The 13,668-nt window shown below is 39.8% G+C and overlaps 1 protein-coding gene across 2 annotated transcripts in view; it reads left to right on the top strand.

The window, feature by feature from the left end:
* Window positions 1-13,121: 13,121 nt before the first annotated feature.
* The window catches only part of USP32 (ubiquitin specific peptidase 32), a 653,327-nt gene continuing 652,780 nt past the window's right edge, over window positions 13,122-13,668 (top strand). For both annotated transcript variants that reach the window (XM_053707352.1, XM_053707353.1), the window contains exon 1: window positions 13,122-13,500. In XM_053707352.1, the coding sequence (XP_053563327.1) occupies window positions 13,443-13,500 (58 nt within the window). In that variant the 5' untranslated portion in view covers window positions 13,122-13,442. The remainder of the gene's footprint in view (window positions 13,501-13,668) is intronic.

The following is a 13,668-nucleotide window of genomic DNA, read 5'->3' on the forward strand; positions in this document are numbered from 1 at the left end:
CCTCAGCATAGATATGTAGGCACTTTGCCTAGGATTTCACACCTCAAATGCATGGTCTTGTCAAGGTTTATTCCCTGTTTTGCTTGCCATGTGCTGCTGGCAGCCATTTTACTCACCTCTCTTGCTGACTCTGGTGCATACTGTGTGATGCTGCTCATTTCCTGCACTTCCTTTTATGGCCAGATTGGTGTACATCATCCGTGTGAGACAGGATGCAGTCTCAGAATTGTGATGTCATCACTTATTATTTAAAGGGCCTCGGTTCAGTATACTTTGCCCTTGCGTTTTCTCGGACCTGTTTGTGAGAGCTCCTGTGTATAACCTGGCTGTCTGACATCCCTCCTGGTTCCTGATCCTTGGCTTGTTCCTGACTCTGCTGTTCTCTTTGTTCCTGATTCCGGCTCATCTGACTACTCGCTTTGGCTCCTGACTCGGCTCGTCTGACTATCAGCTCTGGTTTTGATTCCTGGCTTGTTATTTGACTTGTGGACATTTTATTATTTTTTGCTATTAATAAAGGTGTGATTATTTTTGCACTTCTCGTCTCAGTCTGATTCCTGGCACCCTGATATTACGCAAGGGCCATGAATCCTGATGGTGCTAATAATCCACCTTTACCTGCCATAATTTCCAGGATGGATGAACAGGATCACCGCTTGGATCAATTTGAACCCTGCTGACTCGCACTGCACATTTGGACCAAAATGTCCCGCAAGTTATGGCTGCTCCTATTTCCGCTGCTGCACCTAATCCTAACAGGAGCATGTCCGGTTCTGCACCTCTACCTCAGCGTTATGGAGGCGATCCTAATCAGTGCGGAGGGTTTTTGAACCAGGTGGGCGTTTACTTGGAGATGTTACCTCTGGCATTTCCCTCTGACAGAGCCAAGGTGGGATTTCTCATCTCGTTACTCTCTGACAAAGCTCTTGCCTGGGCCAATCCCTTGTGGGAGACTAATAAACCTGTGATTTCAAATTACCCTGAATTTGTGGCCTCCTTTCTAAGGGTATTTGATGTTCCAGCTCGCTCCTCCTCTGCTGCTAAACGACTCATGTCCATTCAGCAAGGTACAATATCTGTTGCTCAGTATGCCATTGAGTTCCGTACGCTTGCTGCAGAGGTAGGTTTGAACAATGAAGCCCTTGTTGCCGCCTTCTTTCATGGGCTCTCTGATACGATTAAAGACGAAGTTGCTGCCAGAGATTTACCAGAAGATCTCGAGGCATTGGTCTTTTTTGATCCTAATTGACATCAGACTAAGTGAGAGGCCCTGTTTCAAGGAGAGCTTGCGGAAGCCTCCTGTTCTGTTGTCTCCTACGTGTTCGTTCCCACCCATGCCTCCCTCTCCTCCCATGCCTCCTGGTCCCAAGTCACCAGGTACTGCTGAGCCGATGCAGATGGGATTCACGCGTCTCTCCGTGGCGGAGAGGGCCTTTAGGAGGAGGGAGGGGCTCTGCCTCTATTGTGGGTTACAGGGCCACCTTTTGAAGTCTTGTCCTACACGGCCGGGAAACGCTCACACCTAAGGTCCTGTCGGGGGCAGACCTTGGTTGGTTTATCCTCGTCCCCGGAACCGCTAAAGGAGAATCCTTTGGTCACGGTTGTCCTTTCCTGGGTGTACTCTTCCATAGTCACCCAGGCTCTTGTTGACTCTGGTGCTGCGGGCTATTTCATTGACAGTGCTTTTGTATCAAAGCATTCCATTCATGTTTTGCCTAGGTCCGTTCTGCTTGCTATTGAGGCCATTGATAGCAGGCCCCTTCAGTCCGCACTCGTTACTCACGAAACTGCTCTCCATTTTGAAACCCTCCAGTTCCAGGTGATAAACTCTCCGCATTTTCCGTTTGTTCTGGGTTATCCCTGACTCCAAAAGCACAATCCCAGTCTCGACTGGCGCAGGTTCGAAATGTTGTTGTGGTCTCCGCAATGTATTTCCACTTGTCTTCGGAACCAGTTAAAGTCTTGTGCACTTCTTCGGTATCTCAATTGCCAGAGGAGTACCGAGAGTTCCTAGACGTTTTTGACAAGGTGCGTGCCGGTACGTTGCCGCCTCACTGGTCTTACGATTGTGCCATAGACCTGCAACCCGGAGCCATTCCTCCTCGGGGTCAGGTTTACCCTCTGTCTGTTGCGGACAATTGTGGAGGAGTATGTTGCCGATGCTCTGTCACGGGGGATCATCCGCAAATCCTGCTCTCCTGCAGGGGCTGGCTTCTTCTTTGTGAAGAAAAAGGGTGGCGAGTTAAGACCATGCATCGATTATAGGGGTCTTAATCATCTTACCAGTAAGAAAGCTTACCCTTTTCTGCTTATTACGGAACGCTTTGACCGACTCAAGGGAACTACGGTCTTTACTAAACTTGATTTGAGAGGAGCGTACAATCTCGTTAGGATCAAAGAGGGCCACGAATGGAAAACAGCATTTAACATCAGGAGCGGGCATTATGAATATCTTGTAATGCCCTTTGGCCTATGTTATGCTCCTGCTGCTTTCCAGGAATTTATTAATGATGTCCTACGAGATATGTTGCAACAGTGTGTTGTGGTTTATTTGGACAACATCCTCATACACTCACCCACACTTGAGGCTCATCTTTCTGATGTTACACGGGTTCTTCAGAGACTACGTGAGAACGGCCTGTTTTGTAAACTCGAGAAATGTGAGTTCCATCAGACTCAAGTAACCTTCCTAGGTTATGTTATCTCCGTTGCAGGGTTCTCCATGGATCCTGACAAGTTATCTGCAGTTCTGCAGTGGCCTCGCCCAGTTGGTCTTCGGTCTATTCAACGTTTTTTGGGGTTCGCCAATTACTATAGAAAGATTATTAAAAACTTTTCTTCCATGGTCAAACCTATCACAGACATGACCCGTAAAGAGAATGATCCACTCCATTGGTCACCTACTGCCATTAAGGCCTTTGATAGTCTTAAGACTGCCTTTGCTGCCTCTCCAGTTCTGGCTCATCCTAACCCTGTTTAACAATTATGTAACAATATGTACAGGTTATTTTAGGATTGGAATAAATACTGATAGAATAATTCTTATTCCTATTTCAGAATGACACTTTATATGTAGTGCAGGTTTCCTTTCCTGTAAAATATTTAATAAAGCGTATGTTTTAAGAACCACAACTGTAGAAATAAGTTACTCTTAGATAAAAATATATTGTGTGTGGTAGATATCATACTTAAACAATTGTTAAGAGAGAACAGTGTGAAGTTGGATATCTTCCTTAATTTAGGTATGTTTCTCAAAGTAATCTATAGCTGATGGGCGCAGCATACACAGCAGATTACTTAAAAGATAGACTTACCAATTCTAAGAATAATGAGGAACAAAATATAGTAAGCTTACTGTGTTTCAGTTGAAAGGAAAGTCAGGAATGGTTCAGAAATAAGTTGCACAAAAGTCCCAGAGCTCACACTACGGTATAAGGTAGTAATAAGTTTTAAATAACATTAATAAGGTACCTTATGAGGAGTTAAATGCAGCAGACGAGCTAGCTTACAGGACTCACCCAGTCCGTAGTAAACAGAATGGTGTGTGACGTTAGAGCACAAGGTTGCAGCAGGAAGTAGCAGGGAAACCCCTGATGTGTACAAAGGATCTGTCTAGGACTGACAGCTGGAGATTGCTAATGAGGTCAGCAAGAGTGAGGCTCAGGTTACAGGCTCCAAGGAGGAAAATACCAAGCACTGTAAGGTAACCGGAATGAGTTTAAATAGGGTAAGGCAAATGACAGTCTTAAATGCACAGTAAATGATAGTAAGTTGTTATATCCTGAAAGGAGAGACAATTATATGACACCCTGTCCTGCCTTTTGTTCTTGAGGTTAATGCGTCTGAGACTGGAGTAGGTGCCCTCTTGTCTCAACGTCCAACGCCTGACGGTTCCTTGCATCCGTGTGGTTTCTTCTCTAAGAAATTGTCTCCAGCGGAGTGCAATTATGAAATTGGCGACAGGGAATTACTGGCCATAATTTTGGCACTTAAGGAATTGAGGCATCTTCTCGAGGGTACTAGCAAGCCAGTGCTCATTCTTACTGACCACAAGAATTTAACTTATCTATCTGAGGCAAAACGTTTGTTGCCCCGACAGGCCAGATGGGCACTATTTTTGTCTCGGTTAAATTATGTGGTCTCCTACCTGCCTGGTAGTAAGAATGTTAGGGCTGATGCCCTCTCTCTACAATTTCCCCTCTGTCGATGGAGGAGTCTGTACCTACTCCAGTTATACCTCCTGACCATATTTTGGCTACCATACGTACTAATTTGACTTCTCCCTTGGGGGAGGAGATCCTGGCTGCACAAGCCAATGCACCTCCTGGGAAACCTAGTGGTAAGTGTTTTGTTCCTGAGAATCTTTGAACTAAACTTTTGCACACTTACCACTATCCTAAAGCCGCAGGTCACCCAGGCAAGGACCAAATGATTTGGTCTGTCACTCGACAATTCTGGTGGTCAGGTCTTCTTTCTGATGTTGCTGCGTATGTTGCCTCCTGCTCAGTTTGTGCACAGAATAAGACTCCTCAACGTCTTCCTGTGGGTCTTCTTCAACCAATTGCTAATGGTGAGCGTCCTTGGACACATCTTTCCATGGACTTCATTGTCGAGCTCCCTGTTTCCAATGGCAATACTATTATCCTTATGGTGGTTGACCATTTTTCTAAAATGTCACATTGCATTCCCTTGATTAAGTTGCCTACCGCTCAGGAGCTTGCTTCAATTTTTGCCCGGGAGGTCTTCCGTTTACCCAAGGAGATAGTGTCGGACCGGGGTAGCCAGTTTGTCTCCAGATTTTGGCGTTCCTTTTGTGCTCAAATGGGGATCCAGCTTTCCTTCTCCTAGGCATATCACCCTCAATCCAATGGGGCTACGGAATGGTCTAATCAAGCTCTGGAACAGTTCCTCCGTTACTATGTCTCAGATCACCACAATAATTGGTCTGAACTGTTACCTTGGGCAGAGTTTGCTCGTAATAGTGCTATTAATGATTCCTCCAAGTTATCCCCGTTCATGGCGAATTATGGGTTTCAACCATCCTTGTTGCCCGATTCATTCATGTCTCAAGGTATTCCGGCTTTGGAGGAGCATCTCCGGCAACTCCGTTCCACGTGGGTGCAGATTCAGGATTGCCTTCATCGTTTTATGGAATGCCAAAAGTTCCAGGCTGATCGTAGGCGTCTGCCCGTGCCTTTCTACCAGGTTGGTGACAGGGTTTGGCTGTCCTCCCGCAACTTGAACCTTCATGTGCTTTCTAATAAACTGGCTCCCCGTTATGTTGGTCCTTTTCGAATACTCCGATGGGTCAATCCTGTGGCCTACGCTCTTGACCTTCCTCCTGCAATGTGCATCTCCAATGTTTTTCATGTCTCCCTCTTGAAACCATTGGTTTGTAATCGGTTTACCACTGTGTTGCCTCTTCCCCGTCCTATCTTTGTTGACAACCATGAGGAGTATGAGGTCAGCAGCATTATTGACTCTCGTATGTCCAGGGGCCACGTACAGTATTTGGTTCACTGGAGGGGCTACGGTCCGGAGCGTTCATAGGTTCCCTCCTCTGATGTTCATGCTCCCGCCGTCCTCCGTGCCTTCCATGCCCGTTTCCCCAATAAACCTTTTGTCCTCCCGCGGGGGAGGGGTCGTTGAGGGGAGGGTACTGTCAGGTTTTTTTCCCCTGTTTTGCTTGCCATGTGCTGCTGGCAGCCATTTTACTCACCTCTCTTGCTGACTCTGGTGCATACTGTGTGATGCTGCTCATTTCCTGCACTTCCTTTTATGGCCAGACTGGTGTGCATCATCCGTGTGAGACAGGATGCAGTCTCAGAATTGTGATGTCATCACTTATTATTTAAAGGGCCTCTGTTCAGTATGCTTTGCCCTTGCGTTGTCTCAGACCTGTTTGTGAGAGCTCCTGTGTATAACCTGGCTGTCTGACATCCCTCCTGGTTCCTGATCCTTGGCTTGTTCATGACTCTGCTGTTCTCCTTGTTCCCGATTCTGGCTCATCTGACTACTCGCTTTGGCTCCTGACTCGACTCGTCTGACTACCAGCTCTGGTTTTGATTCCTGGCTTGTTATTTGACTTGTGGACATTTTATTATTTTTTGCTATTAATAAAGGTGTGATTATTTTTGCACTTCTCGTCTCAGTCTGATTCCTGGCACCCTGACAGGTGTGGAGTGAATGTCATCATCAAGATCACCAGCATCAGTGTATAGGGACAAAACCATGTGCACATTTGCTTACATATGCCTAGCTTGACTAATATGGTAATCTTGGCTGCAAGGGGCATTGGATAGTGACAATCTTTAAGACAAAACCCCCCCAAAAACATAAGAAAGTACATTTTGTAAACTTTTGATATTTGAGTATACCAAGATTCTCAGAGGATGTAGCTCTTATCATCTAGATGTTAAATTGTCCCATACTGAGTTCAAATACACGTAGCTCAGATGCACGTCTCAATGGAAAATAGCAGGGGGGGGGGAACATCATCTTTAACCATGTGAGTGCTGAAAGCATATAAAAATTTAAATCTTGGTTTTAAAAAAGGAGAAATTAGAACTTCATATGAAATGAATTGTGTAATTTTCAAATGCTCCATTTATACTCATATTAAAAATATATGTATATGTATTGATCTGAAAAATATACCATGTTGATGGATTTAAAATGTCTTCTCATTTCAAAATGAATAACAACATTGTTTCTTTCATTTCAGAAACCAGTGTTGTCCAATGAAATATATCACATCTGTGTTTTCATGCATTCAAAATAACCTTATCAAGAGATGCACTAAATTAGAATATGAACTGAAATGTTAATTAAATTCATGCTGAAAGTATTAAAATCCTTATAAATCCCCTCATAGAAATGTGATTTTAAATACATCTCTTAAAATATTATAAGCAGAATTGTATGGAAATATGCATCAGATATGTATATTATGTAGATTTAAGGTTGTGCATAAACCTAGTATCTGAGTTTATAGGAGGTGTATATATATATATATATATATATATATATATATATATATATATGTTTGTAGGAATATTATTAAATATATACTCATGTTTAGTATTAAAATACTCAGATTAAATAGTACTATATGGACCCATATCTGCTGAACATATAATTTATTAATATCAGGAAATAGTAAGTATATTAAGGATACATTTGGATATAATAATATTGTGCTAACAAAGTCATTTTTCCTGCTCATGTTTCCCTCTGGTGGTTTATGCGAGAATTGCAACCAAAGGGAATTGTAGTCTCAAATAACCATATGTTTCAAGGGCCAATGATATGTTCAGCTCCGAGGGCCAATGGGAGACAAGCTTCGGTAAGGGCCTATCCAATTCTCGTGGGAATGATTAAAGAAAAGAAGGAGTGGTTTATCTTGATAAGAGACCACACACACTAAGACAAAGGGACAGACTCAAAGAAGCATAATTTTTGACTGAGAGAGAAACACACAGATTTGTGCAAAGTACCTCTCTGCACTTTTGGGACACTTTCTTAGAATAGAAAGGTAACAATTTTGAGGCCTGTACCCTTGCGAATAGTGGAAAAAACCTTCTTATATGACCTACAAGAAACCCCAGAAACTGAATTATCATACTGCTTATTTGGTAAAGTATACTGATATTTAAATATTAATGTTTCAAAATATTTTTTTTATTTTAATATCATAAGTTAATTACAGTTATTGCTATATATTTTAGAATTTGTCTTATTGTGGCTGAATAGGAAGTTATTCCAGGCCAGACATATTGGCATATAAATGGGCTGTTTCATTAATAATATATAGAATTTCTGGTGTTTTAATTGAAGTTATATAGAACCATTTGTGGGCCAAATAGTTTAATGATCCTTTCCTAGAAGTTATCTCAGATTTATTGAGATTTAGTAAGATTGGTGTGAAGTATCTTGTTATATTGTTTAACTAAGCACTGTTAAAGTAGCAGTCCATATTCTGGTATTTTTATTGTGATATTTTAATGCGATTCATTGTGAGTAAGGTTAATTTTGGAGATAATTTTTTTATGATCTGTTGTATAGAATATTGTAACGGAATAAGCGTTCATAATTGATTCATAATCTAGTTTCTACATAAATATAATTCAAGGTGTCTATAGAGGTAACTGATATAAGAATAGAGTAACCAGGCGCCAACTGACGGAGGCTAGGTGTGTGGGTATACAGCTGATATTTATTACACAATAAAATGATAAAAACACAATAAATGCCACAATAAATGATAAAACTCCTAGTTCATGGATCCATGAAACATACACTAAAATATGATACAAATACAATAGATGGTAAAATATAACTATAGTTGGACGTTATAAAAGACTTGATATTTATAAATGACTTGTAGTTTGATAAAGGCCTAGAGGGGCCGAAACGCGTAGACTGGTAAGCCTGATTCCATTGGAGCCATATTATTGTAAACTTGCTACACATTGTTTGCATTTCTTTTTTCCCACAGGTATTTTTTATGTTCATTGCGACACACAGTTTTTGTATTTTTATTCTGGGTTCCTCTTCTGTCTTGTGAATTCACCATCCCATATTGGAAGAAAACAAGAGGGAAAGTCTTTCAACACAAATTGTATCCCACTCCCTCTGTTTCCCCAGTATTTTTGTTTTTTTTCCATTTGCACTGCTGCACTTTTTGAACTAATTTTTTCCAACTTTTTTCTCAATCATTTTTTCAATCATTTTCTTCTACAATTTTCTATTTGACTCTAGGACACTGTTATATATTTTGAGGATATTTTTAGGACACTTGGAACACTCATTTGTCACACCATTGAGGATTTGTGTTACATTCACCAGGAGTCATTTGCAGTGAATCAATTTGTTTTTTTGGACACTTATTTTAGGACTTTTTAATATTAGTCTTTGATCACGCTCCACTTTTTTGTATATATATTACACACTGTTTGCAACTGTATCTTTTGGATAATCACTCTCTGCAGCATCAGTTTTAACTACAAGTCATTTATAAATATCAAGTCTTTTATAACGTCCAACTATAGTTATATTTTACCATCTATTGTATTTTTATCATATTTTAGTGTATGTTTCATGGATCCATGAACTAGGAGTTTTATCATTTATTGTGGCATTTATTGTGTTTTTATCATTTTATTGTGTAATAAATATCAGCTGTATACCCACACACCTAGCCTCCGTCAGTTGGCGCCTGGTTACTCTATTCTTATATCAGTCACTCTATCCTTGGTGAAAGCTAGGTCTTCACCTTTTCCGGGCATATAGGTGGTAGCTGGCGCTTGAGTACCTACATTTCCTTCGTGTCTATAGAGGTAACTAATCAAGAACTAAGGAATAAATATTAATTTTTAATTGTTACGTATATACATTTTATTGGTGGGCAACTGCTAAGATAATAATAAATAATAATTTTGTAATCTGGTATATATCAACAGGGGTATGATACAAAATTGCGTCTTTGGTAGCGAAATGTAGAACAAAATCCTGATATTACGTGAGCGCCTCACTGGATATGTGCAAGTTACAGAACACTTGTTGCATATACAGAGTGACTGATGCACCTGTCCTGCTCACTATATCCTCCAATATTCCAAGAGATATCTGTAAGTCGAAAATGGGAAAGACACTAATGAGCACCACATTATCGGATCACTCGTAGGTTGCACAAAGTGACCCATGCCATATTTAGAACTTATCTCATTTAGAGACACTGCTCATTTAGACTTTATTAATGTTCCTAACCCGCATTGTTATGTAACTTGTTTTTAGTAGGTCATTGGAGTTTCATTGTTATTATTATTTTATGTACAGGGGCCGGCATCTTATATATTATTTTTCTGAGTATATTAAATCATTAACTATCTCCTGTTTTTTACATTTTAAATTATTGAATATTTTTATCCGTCAGCAGTTAGCTCTTTTTTAGAGCTCCTTTCCCATTATTGTTTTAAATCTACAAATCAGGCCAGATTTTTACAATGCAGAACAGAGTCCTGGGCGAAATATGTCATAGGACAGAGGGCAAATACTGTGACTTTCCTGGAAAATTATGACAAGTATCATCTAATCCACTTTCAATAGCTTGACGTTTAAACTATTTAATTGTAGTTTTTCACAGATAAATATGTTGACTGACATCATTGAGCAAGTATCTATTTACTATACTCGATGTTTGGATTTGTAATCTAAACAATTTGCCACAAACCAAAACAATGGATCTCAAGCAAAATTCTTGTTTGTATCCTAATGGCTTTGGATTATGATCTCGATTATATGTTAATCTGGATATCTACATCTCAGATTAAAAGGGACAGCAAACAAGTTGTCATTAGAAGAGATTTCTGTTGTGTTGCTATAGAATAACATACAATGACTTTTTTAAAAAACAAATAACATTTTGTTTACTACAATTGTTTTTTAAGAGCCAAACTCCATTCACCACGTCTTAAAGGACCAGTCAATACAGTAGATTTGCATAATCAACAAATGCATGATAAGAAGACAATGGAATAGCACTTAAACTGAACTTCAAATGAGTAGCAGATTTTTGTTAAATAATGACATGTGACAGTCATCAGCCAATCACAAATGCATATACGTATATGCAGTTAATTCTTGCACATGCTCAGTAGGAGTTGGTGACTCAAAAAGTGTAAATATAAAAAGACTGTGCACATTTTGTTAATTGAAGTAAATTGGAAAGTTGTTTAAAATTGCATGTTGTATCTGAATCTTGAAGTTTAATTTTGACTTGAGTGTCCCTTTAACTGGGGGAGCTAATCCCGTTTTTTTGTCTGCAGACAAGAGGCTAGCCACAGTCATAAAGTTAGTATAAAATGAATTGTTTTGCAGTTGTTATTTGTTAAAACCAATTAGCAAAATATATGTAGCCTTAAGAAGTCAGCACGGTACATTTCAAGTTCTGAGATCAATTATTCAAGTTCTGAGTTCAATTATCAGAGCTAAAGTACATGAAAAGCGTGCAAAATAAATAATTAGAATATATTGCAAAGTTGTTCTCCTATGCATAAGTAAACATTTATATTAATATCTCAGTGTTCACTTTCCTTTTAATTACTAGACTATTTAATCACTGAAGGTCAGCCTGTAGAGTACTGCATTCTGGAAACTTGTTGTAAGATCCTCTCTGGAAATGTTGAATACCCCTGTTCTGTCTCTCTTTATCTTTATGCACCAATATTTTTCTTTCCCGTGTATTCTTATTTTTAAAGCTTAACATTTTAGGGCATAAGATGTATTTAAATTAAACATTTGATTATTATTATAATGTATTTGCAAAACATCACCAAATTGCATAGTACCGAATACACAAGTAGATGTATTTGGTTTATGACAAAAAAGAAATGCAGATTCATAAAATACATAGTAAGAATGATAGAGAAGATCGGCCCTGATTCAAAGAGCAAGATTTATCAAGCTCAATAAGAATTCTCCTTATAATTCTCCTATGCATTCGCCTCAGCGGTCAGCGCGCCTTTAGAAAAGAACATCTATGTGCCCAATTTATTTTTAAAAAAGGTAGTGGTTTTTGTTGTTCTTTTCAAAAGGCGAGCTCAGTTGATATATTTCTCCTGTCAAATTAGTATATGCGCTTCATTTATCATTGAAAAAAGCTAATTCTCTTGTTAGTTTTAATTGTGTTCACTGAAATACCCAAAAGTACTAAAATGTATATTTTTAAAGTGTAAATTTTTTTAACATAAAATGACACCATAATATACACCATATATAAATTATATTTATTTTACAAACATTACATTTTTAAAATAAAAAAATACTATTTTTTAACATAATATAAAAAACATTCACATATATATATATATATATATATATATACAAAATAAAATCATAAAGCCTCATATTTTTGTCTTAAATTCTTTACTGCAGAGTAGGCACTGCACAATGTTATCTCCACATTTTACAGCAGCTCCAATATTTATTTTTTTCTTATAGTAATTGATTTCTACTGCTCTTCTCCACAGTACTTATGGAGAACTTTAATACACGCACTTGAAGGAGGACTTTGGGCTCGATTTATCAAGCAAGGGCGGACAGGGGTGTACATATTTGCTATTGTCCACCCCAGCTCTCCTCTGGCGGGCAGAAATCCACTACTGGAATTTAACATTGTACACGAGCGCTATTTTGAGCTTGCATGCAATCCCGTGCGGGCAAGAGCTGTCAATCTCCCCGGTCGGATAAGACTGGGGAGATGGAAAATCTCCATCTAAAAGGTGGAGAAGAGGGTAGAGAAGCAGTCTGATGACCGCTGCTTGCTAAATCATCGGGAGGAGAAGGGGTTGATTAAATCGAGACCCTTAAGTCCGTTATATGCGCAAAAGAAATGATGATAAATTAGTAACTAGTCCTTTTTTTTGGTGCTCTTATACGCGTAGGTGAACGCGAACCAAGAATAATTTTACAGTTGAACTAGCCAATTTCTAAGCGCATTTTAAAATGATAAATAGGGGCATTAAATTGCATGCACATCTTTAGGCGCAAAATTAGGAGAACTTCAATGATAAATCTTACTCAAAGAGCTTACAAGCTGCAGGACTCTAACCAGGACTTTCAGATTTCCATTAGTACACAAGTATAAGATTGCAAGTACAATTTGAGACGTTTCCCTGTATTCAACACTGAGTAGCCTAGAAACTTTTTCTCCACTGACTGTCAAGGAAAAAAAATGACATTATTATTTCCTACTCTTTCGTTAGGGTAACCATACATGTCAGGACTGTTGCATAATGTGTTTACAGCACGTGATGTGTTAGCTACACACTGTTGTAACCTCCGCTGCAGAGTATCACTATACCACTGTAGTAAAGGCGCTCACACCACAACCTACAGTTTGACACAGTGTGGACGCCGTACCTTCTCAGTCTCACACAGCAACACCAAGCTCCACTGATATGGGATGGTCATACCCAGAACAATGATGGCTGTCCCGGTTTCTGCTGATCACATGATCCTGGCATAATTATTCTTGTCATAACGAATTTGAGTAGAGACGTTAGTTACTAACACCCAGCATACTGCTATGTACGTCAGAAAACACTGACAAGCAAGAAATAAATCAGAGGATCACTCGCCTTGTTGTTTAGGAGGAGGAACTGGAGGATGTAGCCCTAGTGCTGTCACATGACTAGTCGCGCTTGCTTTGGGGGTGTGGTTACCGTGAGGAGGAAGGAACTGCTGGAGAAGGGAGAGGAGCTGCGGGATTCTGGGGTGTGAGTGGCAGGTGATGACATTTGGGGTGCAGCGCCTACACACACTAATAACCATAACTTGAGCCTGGAGCAGCACAGCGAATAGCCTGGGAATGAGGCGGAGCTACAGAACCATGGCAGAAAGGAGACATTAATATTATTGTTATTGGCATTATTATCATCATCATGGGGGCCAAGGAGTCGCGGATCGGGTTCCTGACTTATGATGAGGCTGTAAAACGAGGTAAGCAGGATAATTAAACCTTTACCCAGAATGAGCTCTGGATGTGACAATGACGGGTGCGAATGTCAGTGTGAGAAGTGACAGTGCAAGGGGTTCTCGGGGTGACAGCGGACTGACAGGTGATATGTACATAGTGACAGCAGCAGGGGATTGACATATGTGACTGTA

Source organism: Bombina bombina, chromosome 3 (assembly GCF_027579735.1).
Source record: "Bombina bombina isolate aBomBom1 chromosome 3, aBomBom1.pri, whole genome shotgun sequence".
NCBI lineage: Eukaryota > Metazoa > Chordata > Amphibia > Anura > Bombinatoridae > Bombina > Bombina bombina.